This window comes from Ammospiza caudacuta, chromosome 10 (assembly GCF_027887145.1).
Source record: "Ammospiza caudacuta isolate bAmmCau1 chromosome 10, bAmmCau1.pri, whole genome shotgun sequence".
NCBI classification, from domain to species: domain Eukaryota; kingdom Metazoa; phylum Chordata; class Aves; order Passeriformes; family Passerellidae; genus Ammospiza; species Ammospiza caudacuta.
The window spans coordinates 27,010,328-27,032,812 of record NC_080602.1 but is presented as its reverse complement, the minus strand read 5'-3'; the positions used below and the strand labels follow the sequence as shown (position 1 = coordinate 27,032,812).

At 43.0% G+C, this 22,485-nt stretch overlaps 1 protein-coding gene across 2 annotated transcripts in view; it reads right to left on the bottom strand.

The window, feature by feature from the left end:
- MAP2K5 (mitogen-activated protein kinase kinase 5) overlaps positions 1–22,485 on the bottom strand; it is a 119,967-nt gene that overhangs the window by 41,950 nt on the left and 55,532 nt on the right. The window contains exons 14-17 of one of the 2 annotated variants that reach the window (XM_058811212.1): positions 19,555–19,628; positions 18,610–18,660; positions 15,012–15,083; positions 3,489–3,518 (exon numbers count right to left, since the gene is read on the bottom strand). In XM_058811212.1, the coding sequence (XP_058667195.1) occupies positions 3,489–3,518; positions 15,012–15,083; positions 18,610–18,660; positions 19,555–19,628 (227 nt within the window). The remainder of the gene's footprint in view (positions 1–3,488; positions 3,519–15,011; positions 15,084–18,609; positions 18,661–19,554; positions 19,629–22,485) is intronic. The other variant, XM_058811213.1, reaches the window with a different exon arrangement.

The following is a 22,485-nucleotide window of genomic DNA, read 5'->3' as shown; positions in this document are numbered from 1 at the left end:
AGGAAAAAAAAAATAAAAAAAGAGGGGAAAAAAAAATTTTAAAGATGAGGCAAGAGAAGTAATAAATTAATGGGGTGTGAAAACATTCAAAGCTTTACAATACCAGGGGCAGTATTTGCTCAGATTTGGGGGGGAGCAGCAGGGCGGGAAGGGGGAGCACGGGATGGGAGGGGGTGGAATGAGGGATGGGAATATTTTTGGTGCTTTTCTTCCTTTCAAAAAAATAAAAAAATCCAGGTCGTTTTAATCTAATTTATTAAGAGAAGGCTGGGACTGTATTTTTCTAAATGTAAAAGTCTCTTAATCAGTGGTGGTGTCCTGCAGGTGCTGAATCCTCGGCAGGCTGAGTGCTGTCTGCTCTTTGGAATATTCCCCATTGGATGAGCCCTCCTTTTCACACCCTGCTTTCTACAAAGTTTCACTACAAGCTGAGGATATTTAGTGGGCAATTCCTTTCATTTCTCCTAAATTGCATTATTATTAAACAAGCCATTGCCCCCACCGTGGTTTTATTCGTGGAATTTTTGTTCAGATCTTTGGGGTTCCAACATCAAATTTAATTAAATATTCAAGGTGCTGTGGCTTTTTGGGGTATCTGCTTTTCCTTCCAGTTTCAAAATAATGTAAATTAAGGTGAAACTTTTAAAGGAAAATTTAAAACTTATTTTCCTTGTGTGCTGTCCCTAAAAAGCTGGATGGGTAATGGACCAGCACCCTTGGAAAAGGGGTTTCCTTTCTTTTTTTTTAATGTTTATATAGAAAATAACTTGATTCAAGAGTATTTGTGAGCACATGCACCATTCTTATTAATTGAGTGGTGCAAATAAATCCAGAATGAATTTGCCCTTAAGAACTTAATTTTGTACCCAAAGAAAATCCTATAAACATCATTCCCTCCCATTTCCAAAGGGACTTTTACATTTTACAAAAGCACATTCCATGACCACGACAGGAAAGCCAACACCAAAACAATGAAACGCAGCAAAAATTCAGATATTTACTCCATTTTAGGGCTTAAGAGTTCCCTGTGCAAAGTTTTTAGAGCAGAAAAGTCAGTTCTGAGCATCATTATTTGTTATTTCCCCACTCAGATTGCTCCCTTTTGCTGTTAGAGGCTGATTATGAAGATTATATTCTGTATATTGAGACAATATTGAGATTATGAAGATTATATTCTGTATATTGAGACAAAAAAAATATAATTAGAGTTAATAATTATATATTAACTCTAAACACACCTGTAAGGAACTTTACTGACACAGCAGTTGCTCTAAGTGCTTTCAAGATAAGACTTGTAAAGATTAAATAATTATTAATAAATCAGCAAAATAAACAGTTATAAAATAAAGATGTAGGAGGTCCTGCCATGAAAATAATCTACTGAAGGCCAGAAAATGAAATAATCATCCTTTAGTTTTACTGGCAGATTGCAGGATGGCCTGAATTTCCACACTGCAGTGACTTCCCCCTATAAATCTTCTTCATTTAAACTGAATTTACACACACCATTTGTCTGTGTCGTCAAAATAAAGAAAAAAGGAAAAAAAAAGACATTTTTTGCAGCTGCAGCTGGAGACAAACATCCATTTGCAGGAAATTTCAGGTGTTCTCAGTGGCCACACTCTCCATTCTCACAGGGAAGCAACTTGGAGGTTTTTAGGGACAAATCTGGAACCAGACACTGATTAACTTCATTCCCTGAATGATCCCACTGAAGTGAGGAGGAATTACTCAAGGAATGAGCAGAATCAGGCCCTTACTAGGAAAATAATGAGATTAAAAACCCCCTATTAATTATCCCCCTAACCAAAGAAGGTTTCCAAGGGTTCTCCTGCCCACCACATGCCTAAAATACATAAATTCACATAAAATCCCTTCTGAAAAGCAGTTGCTTGAAAAGCTTAATAGCCACATTTTAAAAGTTTCACCTCCTCGACTGTTTTGCATTAAAAAATATATACAATTTCATGGACTACTGCCTTGCCAAATATTCTTTCACAAACCCGATCTGCTTTTTAATTAGAACAGCAAAAAGCATCTTTAAACTTGGCAATCATGGTTTGCTCCCAGTTCAGGGAGACACTTTTGCCTGGAACCACATGGAATGTGCCCGTTCCAACCTCCTTCCCCGGGCTCTGACACGTCCATCAGGTTTATTTTGAATTGTCCCCTCACCACTTTGGATTTTGGGTTATAAAACACTTAAACACCGCCATGGAGACCCTCAGAGAGCTCCCCGCGCATGGGGGGCTCTTCAACACAAGTTTCTTTTCCAATCCTCCCCTCCAAAAACACATTTAAAATCCAGATAAAATATTCCAAGTCTATTCTCTTAACGGCGCCAGTGAACATTTTGCAGAGGAAACAAAAAAAAAAAGTGAAAAATCAGAATATTTCCACCCAGGCAAAACCTTCCCAAGTCTGTAAAAGTGTCAGGAGAATTTGCTTAAAACAGCTTCTAAAAATGGGAGAGGGAATGAGTCCCAGCCTATTATTCAATAACCATGTTTGTGAGGCATCTGCATAATCTAACCATGCATAAATTAGTATGTGTATTACAACAGTTATTTGCATAATAATAGCAAGTTAATAGATGCTTAAAGAGCACAGACCAACACCACCTTTAAATCAGACATGCCTCCAGGCACTGCGAGCTGTAGAGACCAAGATGCAGAGAACAGTCTTCATAAAACATATGAAAACATAAAAAACCACATTCAAATAATTCATTTTTGTCCCTGGACACTTCACTTCTTTCCCCCCTCTCCCCGGAAAGAATAATTGGAGGAACTGCTGAACAGTTTGTTCCTGTGAATTCTAACATCCATCTCGAGATGAGAATTTCAAGCAATTGCCAAAGCCAGTTCTGGATTTGTTTTGTTCAGAGCTTGATGGGGTTTTTAAGGGTAAAAAGTGAAATATTCCGTGGTGATGCAGAGCTCAGCATCCACCCAACCACACCACCAGAGATGGAAAGAGTTGTACCAGCAGCTTCAGAAAATACCAGTATTTACATCAAATACTAATATTAGGTCCTCTTCAAAGGAAGAATCTGAAGCTCCCTTAAGTATTCCATTCACATTCTATTTTTGAGGAGGTTGTAGACCATCATACCATTATTCAAAATTGGAATTAAAAATTAAATTATAAGGAAAGGAGCAGATACACCTTCCTTCTTCAAAAAAAAAAAAAATGTTGTAAAGACTGGATTATTTTTTAATCTCCTGACAAAAATTAACAAGATTAACATCATCATAATTTTCATTGTCTCCAGGGAAAGGAAACAGAGTTTGGAGAAGAGAAAAAGAGGGGGGCAAAAGAAAAAAAAAATCAATAGACACTTCTAAATGACTCCTTCCAGCTCCCACTTTTCAATTTAACAGGACAGATTTATTTGTATGTGGCTCAAATGTTCACAATTGCTCTCTGCACCTTCATACATAGGAATGAATGTCACAGTGGCAAACAGCAGTAATGAACAATCTTACCTGAGGATATGGAAACCTCCCAAGAGCAAGCTGGGAAAGGAAATAATATTTGTCTAGTTATAGAGATTTGCATGGAGGGCACATTTCCTTCAAGTGAGAAAAGTACTCAACTCTCACGATGGTAGGAATTGGGGAAATGGCAAAAAAAGGGATTCTGCAGACACAAAGACCTGTATTTAGAATGGGCCCTTCACAACCATCACCCCTCATTTTTCTGGGGATTTCCCTCAGTGCCACCCTTTGATGCCCAAATTCAGGCACATTTCCTTCTGGAGAGAAAAATTCTCAACTTTCACAATGGTAGGAATGGAAAAATAGGGAGTCTGCAGGCACAAAGAGCTGTATTTAGAATGGGCCCCTCACAACCAGCACCCCTCAGGATTTCTGGGTTTCTCCAGCCCTTTTACTTCCCTCAGTGCCACCTTTTGATGACAAATTAAGGCACATTTCCTTCAGGAGAGAAAAGTTCTCAACTCTCACAATGACAGAAATTGAAATGGCCAAAAAGGGACTCTGCAGGCACAAAGAGCTGTATTTAGAATGGGCCCTTCACAACCCTCACCCCTCATTTTTCTGGGGATTTCCCTCAGTGCCACCCTTTGATGCCCAAATTTAGGCACGTTTCCTTCTAGAGAGAAAAATTTTCAACTTTCACAATGGCAGAAAAAGAAATGGCAAAATAGGGATTCTGCAGACAAAAGGAGCTGTATTTAGAATGGGTCTCTCACAACCCTCACCCCTCATTTCCCCAGGATTTCTGGGTTTCTCCAGCCTTGTGTCTCCCTCACAAGGATGCCCAGGTTCCCCAGGAGTGGAAATGAAACCAGTTCAGCCTCAGCAGGGAGGCCAAGGCGCTGCCCTTTGCTGATAATTATCTGTGATGAGCAGGCAGCTCTCAACTCCCAAAGTCCTCCCTTAACTGGCTCAGGGTAAAATCTGGGTTACAGAGCTGAGCTTGGTGTCCCTGTTGGTGACAAACCTGAGTGGGATGTGGGGAGAGCCCACAGAGAAACCTCATCCTTCCTCCAGATCCACTTTTCCAGGATATCAACCCCATTTGCTGCCCCTGCTGCTTTATAAATTAATTCAGACATTGCAGTGCAGTCCCAAAATCAACGTTTTCATGGATATGGTCTAAAAATATTCTACTGGCCATAATTAATAAACATTCCAAGAGAAATTCTTTGTACTAGGCAGGTTCTCCCACTCTCCTGCCCCAGGAGAGCTCAGCCTTTGCCCTGGGAGCCTCAGCAAAAGCAGCAAATTCCTGTCAGGGGGAGACATCACAAACCCAGAGTGGGGCCCAGAGCCTCTGGGTGAGACAGATGAAACAATTTCTGGGGGGCTACTGCTAAAGGAAGCTTTCACAATATTGAGAATTCAAAACTCTTGTCCAGGGGAGGCCTCAGAGCTGCTGCAGGGCTGGAGCCAGGCTGGGAGAGCTGGGAATGTTCCCCTGGAGAGGAGAAGGATTCAGGGAGAGCTCAGAGCCTGAAGGGGCTTCAGGAGAGCTGGAGAGGGACTGGGGACAAGGGACGGAGGGACAGGACACAGGGAATGGCTTCAGAGTGGGAAAGCAGAGATTTAGATGGGTCTTGGGAAGGAATTGTTCCCTGTGAGGGTGGGCAGGCCCTGGCACAGGTGCCCAGAGCAGCTGGGCTGCCCTGGATCCCTGGGACGTCCAAGGCCAGGCTGGACAGGGCTTGGAGCAGCCTGGGACAGTGGGAGGTGTCCCTGCCCAGATGATCCTGAAGGTCCCTCTGACCCCAAAGCATTTTGAAATTCCCTGATCATTCCCATCTCAGCAAAGCCACTTGGGTCACTCCCATCGTAGGCTCTGAAAATGATGCTACAGAGTTCAACAAAGACCCCCCCCATTTTCTGTTGTGGGGCTACCAAAACCCATCCTCCTTTACCACCTTCTCCTCTTTTGGGAGTTCCACACTCCTGCCCCAAGCAGAAATCTGAGATCCTGAGCAGCTGTGCTGCTGGGACAGAAACAAACCCATCAATGCCCAACAGAAGCAGAGCAAGTTCTGGTTTTTTACTGAAGAACAGTGAAACACTCCAGACAGAACAAGCAGATGAGGATGGTTCTGTGCACAGAGCATCTTTCTGCAGATGTTATTTAAGAAAAACAATCCCTGCCTCGAAGATGACTCCAAACAAAGCATTTCCATTCCCACTGACCACCCCAGGCAGCAGAAAAACTGGGGAAAAGAGCCAGACACAAACACAGGGTGAATAAATGAACACTGAAGGACCCCAAAATGCATCAGCAACAAGTTCTTTGGGGGATGTTAAAAAATAAACATTTCTCAGTGAAGCTGAGCGCTGGAACACACAGGGCCAGCTCCTGTGCCACCTCTGCATCCCCTGCACCACCACTGCATCCATCTGCTCACAATTCCTCCCTGCAACATTGTCAAGGTATTATAAATTAAGAAACTTAGCAAAGAGTCTGTAATCTTCCCCGAAATAGCCTGCAGATATGTCACTGTACTAAATGTGTTTCAGATTTAATGAAGCTTTAATGTCCTTTTTAATTTTGCCTGTTTCTGTATCACCAGGGGTCGAGCGAGGCAATCAGCACTTGAGAGGGTGGTTTGGTTTAAAACTAGGAAAAACTCATTTGCTTATGAGTTGCACTGTATTTTCTTAATTAAATTTACTAAGTAAAACGGTTTAAGTTCAGTCAACCAGTGACCTCTGGGTGTAGATTTAGATTTATAAAAAGTGTCACAGTTAAAGTAAGATTAAAAAAAAACAAAACAACAAACCAAACAACAAACAGATGAGAGATTCACTAAAGGGATTTTCAAATTATCATTTGTCTCAAGGAAGTCACAGGAACACGAGGAACAAACCCAGGGCAGGCTGGAAAAACCAAAACCTACCAAATTAACACACTGTCCAAAACTTCTCTGCATTTAAAGGATGAAACTCCAGAACCTGCAACTCTTTTAAGGCATTTTAACAAAAATACAATATTTCAACTTAAATTAGGTGGGCTTGGGAACTGATCAGGGTTTTACGTCTGGATATTGAGGAGGGAATGCCTGAAATTCAGGGTGCTGCTTCCCATTTCCCCATGGATCCCTTCCCAATGGTTGGATTTGATGATCTTGAGCACTTTTCCTACACAATAACTGCAAAAAACTTTCATTTTCAAAAGCCCAGTGACCTGCAGTGGCAGATTGGTAAGGAAAGAAATGAGAGGGGGATCAATCACCCACAATTATGCCAGGAAAACACTTTCTCACCCCATTTCACCCCAGAGTAGCCCCATGGAGGAGATTTTTGGGGTGTGTTTTTAGAACAATTACATTTTCAAACACAGAGGCAGCTCAGGAGAGCAATTAAAGCAGCTCAGGGAGCTTGTGGCCTGAGAAAGAGCTTGGCCAGGGGATGGATGGGTGGGATGCAGCAGCAGATTTCAAACCAGAACTTGCTAAACTGAGAAATAACCCCAGATTATGGAACAACAGAGGTGCAGTGGGCGCGTGTGTACTGACTTTTACCAAACTATCAAAAATTTTTGATTTAAAAAAATCAAAATTTCAAGTGATTTAAGTGTTGATTCAGGAAGAACCTCTGGACTGAGCAGCAGAAGCAGGGGTGGAAAGCAACTAAAAACTGTTCCCAAACACTCTTAAGGTGCAGATAATGAACCCAAAATTCAAATCACTTGTTGAAATAAAGCAATTTGCCACTGTAGAACTGAAAAGGGAAATCAGAAATCCCCCCCTTACACATCACTTCCTCCAGCTCACTTCTTCCTTGCCTGCTGCACATTGGGAATAAAATTACAGCAGCAGCTCTGTCTGGATCCTGCCTGCAAAGTGGCTGAGGGAAGGAAGTTCAAAACATATTTTTAGGACACTCAGGCAATAAAGTTTCCCACTTAGATTATTGTCGATGTTGTGCAAGTTGTTTTTTAATTTACAGTTACACTGGAGAGCAGGGGATGCTTTTATTCTTAATTTAGGCACATTCCATGTTTCTCAGCATAACTGCAAATTGAAAATAAGCGCTGGCAATATCGCCAGTGATGGAGCTGAAGGAGGACTTTATAGTCTGAAATGTTCTAAAATTTGTTCTTAATTACCTCGTGCACATTTTACACAATTAAATTTCCATCCCAGGATTTTGCATTTAGATTGTGCACTGCAGTTAAACCCTCATTTTCTGGAAAAGCAGCCGCCACTCTGCTGCGCTCAAACTTTCAAAAGCAGACTTAACTACTGGATAACACAAAATTCCCCAGGTGAAATTCCACTCCAAGACCAATTTATGCATTCCTAGATAGATGGGCTTCAAATCACCTGAAACTCTGCAGGGTACGGACCCTAATAAATATTAAATACCTCCAAAAACTCCTCCAAGATTTTTCTTCTCCTCCTCATATCAATTCTGCTGTCCTCTTATTGCAGAGGGTTTTTTAAAAGAAAAAAAAAATCCAAAAGGATATAACAGCAATTTAGCAGAGTTTAAGTGCTTCTGAGGTTAAACTGACAACAAAGAGGAACAGAAACACAAAGCATCTTGAAGTAGGGTTTCAATTAAATGTGCAGGATTTAGTAATGCAGGGCCCCGACAAAAAAAAAAAAAAAAAAGAAAAAAAAAAAGAGTTACAAATTAATTTAATCTTCTGCCTATAGTTTGCAGCTGCACTCCAAAGTGTCTGGGGCTTAAGAACAAAGCCTTGCAAGGCCTGGGAGTGAGGAAAGCTTCAATTTTTAATGTATAAGGCCATTAGCTGATAACTTGTGGAATCTGCGACCCCTGCGGAGGGGCAGGGGAGACGGATGAAGTGACAGATTTGTTGTTGGTGGCCAGGGCTGCGAGGGGGGAAGGTTATTACCAGCACCAGAAAAATGCCCTAATAACCTTTGGGACATTCCTTGGCTTGAGCAGATGAGTTCCAGCTCCGTCTCAGAGTAAAAAAAAAAAAAAATATATTAAAAATCAAAGCTTAATTCGCCTTAATTAAAGATAATTAGTTTCACTTTGATTTCTTTTAAATATGAACTACAGCAAATGCACTGCCAGCGCAAGGCTGTGCAGACAATCAGGGTATCAGGGTTAAATTGCACATTTCTGCCTGGCCACAAATCCTGGATATTAGCAGCCTTTTACTGCTGCATCTTCAAAGGTGACACCGGGAATGGCAGCGCCTTCTCCGAAGGGACAAAGGTGGGCCAGGGCTTTCCAGGGAAATTGTCACGAGCAAAATCCCCACAAGTGCTCCAGGAGGGTTAATTTGATTCCTTCTTCCAGCAGAGAGGCTTCCTGCTTGGCTGTTTGCTGGGTTTAAATTCAGTACAAAAAGGGAGAAATGGGTTAAATGTGGCTGTGCTGGTGGAAATGCAGCTCAGCTTCTGCTCTCCTCCAGCTCTGCTGGAGTGAGGGCTCACCTGCCAGGACAGGCCATTAAATCATGGGAAAAGGCCTCATTTTTTGACTCTTTAAAAGTAGAAACAACTACAGAGTAAGAATAGGAAGCAATACATAGAGTGATGGAATCCTGGAATGGTTTGGTGGGTGGGATTCTAAAGATCCTCTAATCCATCCTACCATGGGCAGGGACACCTTCCACCACCCCAGGCTGCTCCAAGCCCTGTCCAGCCTGGCCTGGGACACTCCAGGGACCCAGGGGCAGCCACAGCTTCTGTGCCAGGCCCTCACTTACACATAAAAATTCACATAACCTATTCTGTTCCATACATTAAATAACCTTACATATAAACCCACATTGAAACACCCAGAGCTGATGCCGTGCCTTAATTGTCCCCTCACCCCTCAGCCTGGGTGGAGAACTGGATTATTTATTTCCCTGCCCACAGCGGCCTAGGAGCAATTGCTGAGCAACAATGATCCATCGAGGTCTCAACCCGTGCAAACTGTACCTAAACTTCCACTTTATTGCAGCTTAGTTCACAATCTTCACCTAATATAGGGTTACATCCCAGAGCAGCAGGCGGATAAATCATCCTGGAATATTACTCTGGCTAAGTTTAGCTGGGAGTGGAGCATATGTGCTTCCGAGTCACTGAAGCACAGGCCCATAAAATACACTAATTACTGCAAGTTCTGGTCACTGGGTGATTGATAGCGCTCTGCCAGGCAACTTCCCCGGCTGCAGCCCGTGTGAGGGGCCTCCCCCAGCACACTGCAATTATTAATTCATGGCCCAACCCTCGGGCACTGCTCCCTCCACCCCCAGCCCCACCAGCAGCAGGCTGGACACGCGGGGAAAAAGGGAGGAAGAGGAGAGGAAGAGGAGAGGAAGAGGAGAGGAAGAGGAGAGGGAAAAGAGAGGGAAAAGAGAGGGAAAAGAGAGGGAAAAGAGAGGGAAAAGAGAGGGAAAAGAGAGGGAAAAGAGAGGGAAAAGAGAGGGAAAAGAGAGGGAAAAGAGAGGGAAAAGAGAGGGAAAAGAGAGGGAAAAGAGAGGGAAAAGAGAGGGAAAAGAGAGGGAAAAGAGAGGGAAAAGAGAGGGAAAAGAGAGGGAAAAGAGAGGGAAAAGAGAGGGAAAAGAGAGGGAAAAGAGAGGGAAAAGAGAGGGAAAAGAGAGGGAAAAGAGAGGGAAAAGAGAGGGAAAAGAGAGGGAAAAGAGAGGGAAAAGAGAGGGAAAAGAGAGGGAAAAGAGAGGGAAAAGAGAGGGAAAAGAGAGGGAAAAGAGAGGGAAAAGAGAGGGAAAAGAGAGGGAAAAGAGAGGGAAAAGAGAGGGAAAAGAGAGGGAAAAGAGAGGGAAAAGAGAGGGAAAAGAGAGGGAAAAGAGAGGGAAAAGAGAGGGAAAAGAGAGGGAAAAGAGAGGGAAAAGAGAGGGAAAAGAGAGGGGGAAAAGGAAAGAATTCAAAGAAAGACTTAAAAGAAAGAGGAAAAAGAAAGAGAGGAAGAAGAGAGGAAAAAGAGAAGATCCTGCACTTCTGGTTCAGGAGAAACCCTGGGAAGGGAGGGAGAGGAAAGCTGGGAAGGTGTAAAACCAGAGGAGGGAATGCAAATGAAAGGAGTTTTACCCATAAAATTCAGCCTGCACGTGGAATTGATGAGTAGCCAAGTTGGTCACTAACAACCCTAAAATAAAGTCCAAATATCTTGAGGTGATCACTGAGCTGCTGGGGCACAGCTTTTAAATCAGCAAAGGAACTGGGAAATGCTTTATTTGTAAAGTCCTGTGCTTATATCACTCTTTTTGTCTGTCCCCACCCCAGTGCGTGATGGAGGTGGGAGAGGAGCCACAGGGAACAGGCTGTGCTTGGAGGAATCACCCCAAACAGCTCCAGGGAGTGAAATAATCAAAATATAGAGCAGCTTTTTTGCCCGAGAAGGAGTTTGTGAAATGCATCATTCCACGTGGAACGGCTGAGACTCCATAAATATTCCTCAATAAGGAGGATTCGGGCTGCTGAGTGGGGAAGAGCCTTGTGCCTGGCTGAGCACGAGGAGTTGTCACCAAGTCACCAACACCACAGCACTAGGGTCCTTAAAACCTGACAGCAGCCAGGTGAGGCTCCCTGCAATAACATCAACAACAAAAAGCATTTTTTACATCCTTGTTTTCCTTAATCCTAAAGGGAAGGTGTTACCTTTCCCACCTCGAGGCTGTTTCTCCCACACCTATACAAAAATTAGGCCGTACCACCAAGATTTGGGGTTCAGATTCTTCCTTCACCACCTCCAACCACAGCATCCTTTATGCCGGAGAAGACCTTGAAGAGCACCAGGTGCAGCTATTGGCACCAGCAGCCCCTGTCCCTGAGCCCCACGGGTGCAGCCCTGGCTCAGGTGAGGGGTGCCCTGAGCAGAGAGCACCCCCAGAGCACTGAAACCCTGCAGAGCCCCCTCAGGTGGGCTCACAGTGCTGACCTGGAGCCACTCTCACTGCCAGGCTGCTGAGATGTAACCGATCCCACGCCTCAGGAGGAGATCTGAATCCTCCCCTCCTTGACAGAGTCTTGACTCCAATTTTATGCAGCCAAACATCCTCGAGACTGAAGAGCTTTTAGAGAACTATCTCCGAGCACAGCTGCTTTCCTTGGAGCATCCTCTGGCAGCACCCTCCTCCTCCTCCCTGCGGGCTGAGTGAGCTCTTGTGCAGCTCCCTGTGTGCCCCCAGCCCGAGTGGGATGAAGGGTCTGGGCTCAGCACTCCCACAGTGCTCAGCTCTGCCTCAAGTACCAAGGAAGGCACATTTGTTGGGTAATTCCTGATTTTCCTATGTCTGGGAATGCACACAACCACTGAAAACGCCTGACAGCTTCTTAAGAGATTGCTGAGAATCCTTGAAAGCTCCTGCAAATACACAGCTACTGAGAACTCTGCTCACCAAACACTTAAAATCCTCAGTCTGGGAGTTTTAAGAACTAATATTAAAGAACTAATATATATTAAAACTGATGCACAAATTCCTTTTCTCTGGGGGAGACAACAGGGAATTTTCTCTCTAATTTTCAAAGGAGACCTGGAACACAGAGGGCAGAGGAAAGCAGAGACCAGGACATGATAGAGGAGGAGCAAAAAGCCAAGCACAGGAGCTTCTACCTCCAAAATTTACTTGGTTTTGGGCATTAGCAAATTGCTTTCACTTCCTGAATTTAAATGTAACACCAACTCTGTCTGGAGATAAAATTAAATACCACAGAATCCCAGGATGAGGTGGCTTGGGAAGGACCTCAAAGTTCATTTCCCAAGGGCAGGGAACCTTCCAGACCCACCCAAGCCAGCCTTGCTGCTGCTATTAAACCCCAGGCAGATGGATTTCATCCTCCCTTGGATGTTTTAAAGTTCACTTGTGGATTACAGCTAGGACCAGAGTCATATTGGAGAGTAACAAGAAATATTGGGCAATTTAATTTCTCCTCCCGTGCAGGACACGGCTCTTGGAGAGAGGGAATGGGTTCCAGAGCTCAGCCAGCCCCAGCCCAGCCTGGATGTGTTTTATGGCTGAGTTATAAACCCTGAAAAACAGCTTTTAGAAATGAAAATGCTGACACAGTGGTCAGTGTAGTGACAGCAGTGGCACAGGTTTAAATTGAACTTGCTTTGTCAAGCCAAGAGCACTTAAATAAAACATGGGGAAACCTCATGGAAACACACAAACTATTTGTGGTGGAACACTTCTGAACAGTTTTTCTGGGTTAGGGACTAAATCTCATTCCCTTCAGGAAAATCCTGAAGGAAGAAAGGCAAACTCAAAAACATTAAAGTAACAAAAATAAGATAATAATGATAATAATAACGGTTATAGTAATAATCTATAATAGTGATGATATAGCTGCATATCTAGTCTCATTATATTTTAATTTAATTTTTAATTTATTTTTTATTTCTGAGGGGATGACTGAGCACCCTCAGACCCCTCTTGCCTCAAAGGGAACACAAACACTCCCATTTCTCAAAGCTCAGGCAGGACTCCTATGCCAAACTTTTCCCTCTCTCCACCCAACTTTTTTGGGGCAGTTTCCTCAACCTCCCACGTAACACTCCCACTCCTCATCACACACAGCTTTGCAGCAAAGAAATTCCAGAGCTTTCAAGGGCTCAGAAGAGCATTAAGGAAAATGAGAAGATTTACTGACAATTTACATCCTCACCTGCCAGCACGGCCCTTGCTGCCTCGATCCCACCTGATATTTCTCTAAAATCAACGTGCTGCTAACAGCCAGGTGTGGGGCTGGAGTACAGCTTCACTGAGTGCAGATGATTTTAAATCCTGCAGCAAACACCAGCAAAACTCTCCATTTTAACAGCAACAAGAGTGTCTCCACTCCCAATCCCCACGTCAATAGGGTGTTACTTTAATGACAGTGACCTTGTGTGCCTCTTGGAGCACCTTCCTCACCTTTCTGGAGGCATTTTTCTAAGGCACTGTCCTTGTTTTCATCATTTAACATCACTCAGAGCACTTCAATCAAGCTGCTGCTGGTGGGAGAGGTCTCTGAGGAGCAGCTGACAAACCAATTAACAAAGCACCCAGACCCACACTGCATCCTGCACATCTGGCTCAGGAGAAACCCCTGGGAAGGGAGGGAGAGGAAAGCTGGGAAGGTGTAAAACCAGAGGAGGGAATGCAAATGAAAGGAGTTTTACCCATAAAATTCAGCCTGCACGTGGAATTGATGCGCAGCCAAGTTGGCCACTAACAACCCTAAAATAAACTCCAAATATCTTGAGGTGATCACTGAGCTGCTGGGGCACAGCTTTTAAATCAGCAAAGGAACTGGGAAATGCTTTATTTGTAAAGTCCTGTGTTTACATCACTCTTTTTATCACCCACACCACCACAAAGCCTTCCTGGAGTACAACCTCAGCCCTTTTTTGGCTAGAGTTATTTACAGAGGGCATGAATTTGGTCTGCATCACTCCCAAAATCCTGAGGGAGGGCTCTCCAGCACCACAAACCATTCAAATGTGCACTGAAAAAAACAAATGAAGGGCCCTCCCTCCATCCCTCCCCTGGGACACATCCAATTGTGTCACCCTGCCACCCAGGGCTGGCTCTGGTGACACTGATTTACCACATCTGCCAGCACTGATCCAGCACCCACCACCTACATTTTGGTTTAAAGGCTTTTGGCAAGGAATTTACTGTGTGAAAATGTAAAATTGGTTCAGTTTTGGGGTGCAAAATGTGAGACGTGCCAAGATGCAGAGGGGCCAGCATTGAGAGTGCTCAACTTCATCTTCTGCTAAAAATATTGGCTACAGTTCACTTAAAGGTATGCCCAGCTTCATCGGAAAATGAGGAAGAAGAGGGGAAAGAGAAGGGAAAGAAAAAGAAAACCAGAAAAAAAAGGAAAAAAAGAGGAAAAAAAGGAAAAAGAGGAAAAAAAGGAAAAAGGAGGAAAAAAAGGAAAAAGGAGGAAAAAGGAGGAAAAAAGGAAAAAGAGGGAAAAAAAGGAGAGGAAACAAGGGAGGAAACAAGGGAGGAAACAAGGGAGGAAAAAAGGGAGGAAAAAAGGGAGGAAAAAAGGGAGGAAAAAAGGGAGGAAAAAAGGGAGGAAAAAAGGGAGGAAAAAAGGGAGGAAAAAAGGGAGGAAAAAAGGGAGGAAAAAGAGAAAAAAAGGAAAACAAAGAGGAAAACAAAGAGGAAAACAAAGAGGAAAACAAAGAGGAAAACAAAGAGGAAAACAAAGAGGAAAACAAAGAGGAAAACAAAGAGGAAAACAAAGAGGAAAACAAAGAGGAAAACAAAGAGGAAAATAAAGAGGAAAAAGAAAGAGGAAAAAGAAGGAGGAAAAAGAAGGAGGAAAAAGAAGGAGGAAAAAGAAGGAGGAAAAAGAAGGAGGAAAAAGAAGGAGGAAAAAGAAGGAGGAAAAAGAAGGAGGAAAAAGAGGAAAGCCCCCACACACCAGGCCCTACTTCCTACCCCAGAGTTTTATTTAAGACCTCAAATGAACAAACCCATTCTAAATACAGCCCAAATTAGCAACAGGTGAATACACAGGGGACTCAAAGAATAAACCAAGGTTGAATTGAAATATTGAGATGCTATTTTTGATGTGAGAGCTCTCTGCATACCTCCATGAAGGAAATCCCCAGGCTCCAGACGTCTGAGTGAATCCCGTACTGCTCCCCTGAAATCCTCTCAGGCTGTGGAGAAAAGCAGAGCAACAACTCCTGAGCCTTGCAGGCACACAGGGATCCTGCTCCAAGGGCAAGGGATGGGAAAAACCACGGGATGGGAAAAATCCAAGGCAAGGCACGAGAAAAATCACAGGATCCTGGAATGCTCTGACTTGGGAGGGATCAAATTCCAGCTCCTGGCTCTGCACAGGCATCCCAAAATCCCACCCTGGGAATGTTGTCCAAACACTCTGGAGCTCCCCCATTCCTTAGGGAGTCTGTGCTGTGCCCCAACACCCTCTGGGGGAGGAAATTTATCCTAAAATCCAATTAAAGCTGCCCTGGCCCAGCTCCAGCCCTCCCAGGGCTCTGTCACCCACTCCAGAGCAGAGACTGGAGCTGCCCCGTGGGACCTGGAGGCACCAAAAACCACCAAGATGCTGCAAAGCTTCCCTGGCAGGGAGCAAATCCAGGAAAATTCAGGAATTCTTCAGGAAAAGCTGGGTCCTTGCAAGGCTGGCCTTGGATTTATGTCGGGGTTGTTTAATCCAAGGGCTCGTGCACGTGAGAAAAGCACAAGGTCAAGTTGAGAGAATCCAATTTTCCACTTTTCTCCCCAATTCCAAGCACCACAGCAAGGAAAAAATTCCCAGTGTGGAGTCCAGAGGCTGGGGAATAACCACAGTTAAAAAGCCAAGCTGCTGAAGCCAAAAGAATCACCACACGGTGGCAACTTTATTTTATATACTTTTTAATTTTGGGCTTTTTGACCTGTAGGGGAGAAAAAAAAAAGGGAAAAAAAAGCCCCTGCTCCAAACTATTAATAGCAGGTTTAATGCTTCATGAAATGGAGTGCTGTAAAAAATATCTGCTGGTTTTTACTTGAAAGCTACAATTTAAGCATTTCCAAGGTCAAGTACAGCATGAAATGCAACAATAAAAGGCTCCCTGAGACTCCTCTCCCCACTGTGCTGTTAATGCACCTGTCTGGGCCAGCCACCTACAAAGGATTTTCACTCTTTAATAATCCAGAGACCTTTGTTAGAAAACAAACTCCCAAATTAGTGCCACTCCAATGTGTTTTTGGATGTTTACCCTGTGCTGCTACTCCCAGGTCAGGAGCTTTTATCGCAGCGTGAATGTTAAATAAAAACCACACTGCTGCCCAATTCCCGCTAAAAACAACCATCCAAAGCCCCCCAAAAATCCCCACAATTTCACCAAATTGACCAAATCTCACTTGGGAGTGACCCCAAAATCTTATTTTATTGTTTTTTAATTCATTGAGTATAATTAACCTAGGTCAGCACATTTAGAAATGTTGCGTGTGATTTTTTTCAGCTGATAAATTTTTATACTGACATCTTTTTATAGTGATGTATTTTTATATTGACATATTTTTATACTAATAAATATCCTCACAAAGGTGCAGATGTGCAGCCAAGAGTAATTTTATAATGGGATATGGGATGTGCTAACCTGGCCCAAGCAAGGTGCCAACACCCATCCCATTTTTTAGACCTTTCCTGTGCCACCAAATGAGATTTATAAGTCATATTATGCAATATTAAATTGTTTATTCTTAAAGTTCCAGCTCTAAACAGCAAGTTCCAGTGAGGGTTCACAAAAGAAAAGGGCAAAGAAATCAGCTTTTTAAACAAAAGATGGATTTAAAAGTACAGAAATGAAGAGGAAAATAGGAATAACAGATGCATCAAGGTTGCAACACATGGATCACTCTAAATACACAGCCCAAGGTATTTCCTCTTAAAAATTTCTAGAACTGATTATTTTTTCATCCAATTTTTTTTTTTCTATATAAAATGCTGATGAAATTATTTTAAGAAAATGTGTTCTGGTTGGAAATTTTAATTTCTCAATCAAAAAGCCTTTTCGTTTTCAAAAAAACCCCAGAAATTCAAAAAGCCTTTTCTTTTTTTCACAGAAAACCTCAATTTTTTCAAGAGTTTCAAATTCACTGCCAGGCTGCCAAGTGGGTGAAGCAAAGCTGATGACCTTCATTATTTTTTGAGGGCTTGCCTGGAAATTTGATGACAAGCAAACGACTCAATCAAGAAGCAAAGTGATTTTAACACAGAAAATCAGATCGAGCACATTTTGAGCTTAAACTTCTGTTTCACAATCAAGAGATGGAGGCATCACACCCATCCAGAAAGGCAGAAAAAGCAATTTATTTAATGCACACCTGGGAAAGAGAACTGTAATCTTGGTTTGGGCACTAAAAGCATAATACAATTTAATTCTCAGCCCTGCTTAAGACCAGTTTGAAGCAACAGCTGAGCTGGAAAAGTTGATTAATTTGAAGCTGTTTCTTTGTCTGGATCTCTCTGTTCCAGCTCTTTTTTTAATCTCTATTTTTTATTTAAAACCTCCCATTTTTCTGCTGTTCTGAGGTATTTATTTTATGCTGTTTCTGAGTGTTCTGATGACACAGGACAGCCCAAGTCTTTCTAGGATGGTGACTTGAGCCTTTCAGAAGCCACACAATGAGCTCGAGTGGAAAAGCACTTAGCAAATAAATGGGGACCCTGACAAGAAAATCAGAAAAAAATACCTGAAAGCGATTAAAGGTCATGGATTTCTCCCTCCCCTTCCCTGAGGTTTGAAAAACATGAGCACCAACCACTTTGTGCTGTTTATATTTTTATTTTAACCCAGCAGAGCACTTCTTTTCTCAGCAATATCAGGAGCAGTTTGCTCAAAGGATTTTAATGGCCAAAATAAGAGTTCAGAAAGTGCTTTAAAAACTGAGGCTGTGGAGTTTTCACATCTGAAATGGGGAATTGAAAAGGATCCAATGGATCTGATGGAAAATCCACTCTGATTTGTGCAGAGAAATTTGTGCAGAAAATCCACTCTGGTTTCTGCAGAGAAATTTTGTGCAGAACAATTTGTGCAGAAAATTCACTCTGGTTTGCTCAGGCTGGCACTTGGCAGCTCTGAACCCAAACCCTGCCCCAAATGATGAATCCCTAACAATGTGCTAAAAAAAAAAATCTAAAAAAAAGGGAATTTAGGGGCTTTAATGAACATGACAAAAGTGGTCTCCTGTTAACAAAGACTGACCAAAATTTGTACAAAGAAGTGGAAGTAGTGATGACTTTTTTGAGCTAAAAAACTTGCACTTTAACGCCCTGATGTTATTAATCCCAATGTTTTTAGGTTCAGATTTCCATGTGATTTTCAGGAATGCCCATCAACCTCTGCACAACGCTTCCCTAAACTCCAGCACTGCCAAAACCTGGATGGTTTGGGGCTGTCAGTGATCTGCAGAGAATAAAAAACTGGGTTTTTTCAATGTCCAACTGGCTCTCTTTGTTCCCAGTTGTCACAAGGAGCAAAACCAACAGAAAATATATTTAAAAAAAACACTTTTCCACTATTCCTCCTCCCTCTCAGCAAGAAGGAGAGTTGTCCTACAGAATGAAGAAGAGATGGGGATTTGAGGATTGATTTAGGATATCTCCTGCACTGAACAGAACAAGAGTGAGGACAAATAATTCTACTGAAATGTTATTCCTGCATCACTTACCGCCATATAAGCATTTGTTCCAACATACGTCTTGGCTATGGAATTCACCAGCTATCAGACAAAACAGGCTGTTAGAACAATATAAAGATAATGTGGAAATAAAATGGGCAATTATTCCTCATTTAACCTACAATCATCATCCCTATAAATCAACCAAAAATTATGTAAAAAAGGGAAGGGATTTATCCGCCAAGGCGTTAAAAATGATTAAATCTCGCCTGGGTTGGGGAATGAGGATTCCAATTTAAGCAAGCACTGCATTACAGTTTATGGCAGATAACCTTAAACAATTGTGTTAAACAGGATGCTGTTTTAGTACCCCACACCAGTGTGATATAAAAAGTGAATTAGGAGGAAGCAGGATTGAGCACACTCATTTTTCAGTCAGATGTGAATAAAGCCCCAATTCATCCCTGAAACACTGGAGGGACAACAGAGCCTGCCAGCCCATAATACAAGGCTGACCTTCTCTTTGGGCCTCGTGTTTGGCTGAGAGGAAAAGGTGCTGAAATTCAAATCAACAGCACAGCGAGCTCATGGGTCACTAGCAGAGAAGTCCTCCAGGGAGGCCCAAAATGGAAATTAATTAAAATTTGTGCTGCACATTGTCAAAGCCCACCACTATTGTTGCTCCCAATATTAATTTTTATTGTGGGCCAGTTGGGCTCCCCAGACACGTCTCTTGCTCTGCCCTCCCTTTTGTCTGGGCAAAAGGCTCCCAGATCAAAGCTGCATTTCAATGAAGTTTGCCATTCGTAAGTAGTAATTACAATATCAGCAGTTTTACTGTCATTAAACAATGAACAATCATATTCGGATGGAGGAAAAGTCGCCCAGAGATTAAAAATGAAAAGGGCTGTCCCAGCAGAGAGGGGATTGCTGAGGGGCTGCCAGGTGATCTGGACACAGGAGGGGAATGGGGGGACATGCAAAGGGGGGATTTACCTGGGTGCTGACCCCAAAGTCACAGAGCTTCACCTGGCCCCGGGTGTTCACCAGCATGTTGGAGGGCTTCACATCTGTTTGGGGGAAAAACGGCATTATCCACATTGTCCTGGATAATAAATGCACCATTTATACAGAATATCCTCCATTGGAAGGGAGCCACATCCAAATCCAGCTCCTGGACAACCCCAAATATCCAGGGAGCGTTGGCACGGTGGCTTTTCATAGGAAATGTTACAAATATCTATTTCATATGCAGTGGTTTGCAAGCCAGCAGCACAGATAAAATTCCATATAAATAAAAAATATATAAAATACATCATCTCCGCACAGATATGAGATGGTATTTACACAAATGACTTTATACAATACCAAAAATCCACGTTATTAAACCTGCAGGTGACACCAATCTGGAATCTGGAACCAAGTGCACTGATGGGCAGGAAAACAACTCACAGGGATTTTGACAAACTGCAAAATCAGCCTGAGAAAAGGATGGAATTACATAGGGAAAGACAGAATTACTGCATTTGAACAGGGATTCATCCTGAACTCACAGGGATTTCACCAAACTGCAAAATCAGCCTGAAAAAAATATGGAATTCCATAAATAAACCATCCATGTCCATTCCACAACCAGATTATCTGATTCCTGGTGCTGACTGCTCCTGCTGCCACAGGAAGTTGGTGCACTGCTGTAAAATAAAATCAGCTGGGAACAAGCTCAGCATCCAGCCTGGCTCTGGTGCAGGAAACACTGAGCATCTCGGCAGTTCCAGGGATGCCAGTGGGGGAGCAGAACGTGCACGTTCCAGCCTGGCTCAAACATGGGAAGATTAGAGCCTGGCTCTGCCTGATCACCGCCTTCTTCTGTCAAAATGGATTAAAGGCAGCAGCTTGAATCAGTGCCTCCCCTCAAAGTGAGCATGGTTGGGGGCAGATGGATGAAACCCAACTAGAAAAGAACCTAATTTTGTTTATCATTAGGTTTGCCTTGCTTTAGCAGCTGTTTGCTGGTACCACAGGAGCTGCCTTAATTTGTCTCTGCGATGGAGAAATGCAGAACCTCAATTAAGGAGCTGATTAAAGCTCGCCTCTGTTTGAGCTAAAAATCCAGATTAAAAACGGGAGCACTCAATAGTTCCTGCAGACCCCAGGTGGATCAGTACTTTGTAAGTGAGGTATCAACACTGCTGGCACTGTAATTCCTGCAAATCCTGCAATTTTCCCTCAAAAAACCCCAGTCCTGGGCATGCAGAGGCTCAGTTTGTGTTTGCTCATCTCCATCTTTAGGAATTCCACCCACGTGCTGCACTTTTGATGGAGTTTTGCCTGCTCTGGAGCTGAGTGACTTTGCTAAATCCAAGCAGACGTGCTGAGCACAGCAGAGGCTCTCTCCTGAATCCTGAACAAGGTGCAGAATGATCCTGCCTCACCTTCTTCCTAAAAAGATGGAGCTGGGCTTGGCTGGGCTGGAATGAGCCCCAGGAGCACACAGGGAATGCTGATGTCTATCCCAGCATGTCCAGCTGCTCCCAACTTAGAGGAAAACTGAGCCTGACCAGTTCTGCTTTTAGCTGTAACAAAAAGGACCCTGAAATCCCCCCACAAACAAAGCTGAAAGCATGAGAAAATCCTAAAATGAGAAAGCACTGGGAAATTGGCCCCTAAAGGATGGGCAGGGGAAGCTGGGGACCCTGCAGAGCAAGGGGCAGCCACACAAACACCACAAAATCAGGGAATTCACTCAAATATTTGCTGTGCTTTTCAGTGGCTGTGCTCCTTTCCTCCAAAAGGAAAGGAAGGGAGAGCCCTGCACAAAATATCTGCTGCTGAGAGCAGGGAGACAATCAGCTCATCAGCAAATCAGCCCCTTGGTCTCATCACCCACTTCAGTTAATGGGTTAAATATTTTTTGGGTTTGGGAAACAAGTGTGCATAAATAATGTTCTGCACCATCTGCTTGTGATTAATATTAGTGTTGAGAAGTGAAAGAATTTAAACAAGAGCCAAAAGGGGTCATTATGCTCCCATTACCAGGGCTTGCTTAATACAAATGATTTCCATGAAGCATCTTTATGGAGGATGAACAAGTTCTCCTGGTGCTGGAGCTGCCTGAGTAGCTTCACCTCTCTGCAAACAAACAGGACCTCCAAGCTCTCACTCACCAGTAAATAGAACCATCAGAGGTTCAGCTTTTTGAACACCAAACATTTCACTCCTTGGTGGCATTGAAAAGCAAACAGATTCATGATTGTGTGAGGGGGAAAAAAAGGAAAAAAAACCAAAGCCCTGAGCTGCTTTAAAAGCTGTCTCTTGACTTCTGCTGGCTTTTAAAAACAGCAAACAGCAAAAGGCCGGGTTCAAGGAAGGCAGCAGCGTGGTTTGGCAGAGGCCAGGATTAATTTTTTTTTAAAATAAGCCTTAAGTGGTCCATGAGTGGGCAAGGTTTACATATAGACATAAATAAATGCATAGAAACACAGAATGTGTGTTCAGCTTTACATATACACATAAATAAATGCATGGAAACACAGGATGTGTGCTCAGCTTTACATATTGACATAAATAAATGCATGGAAACACAGAATATGTGCCCAGCTTTACATATAGACATAAATAAATGCATGGAAACACAGAATGTGTGCCCAGCTTTACATATAGACATAAATAAATGCATGGGAACACAGGATGTGTGCTCAGCTTTACATATAGATATAAATAAATGCATGGAAACACAGAATGTGTGCTCAGCTTTACATATAGACATAAATAATTGCATGGAAACACAGAATGTGTGCCCAGCTTTACATATAGACATAAATAAATGCATGGAAACACAGAATGTGTGCTCAGCTTTACATATAGACATAAATAATTGCATGGAAACACAGAATGTGTGCCCAGCTTTACATATAGACATAAATAAAT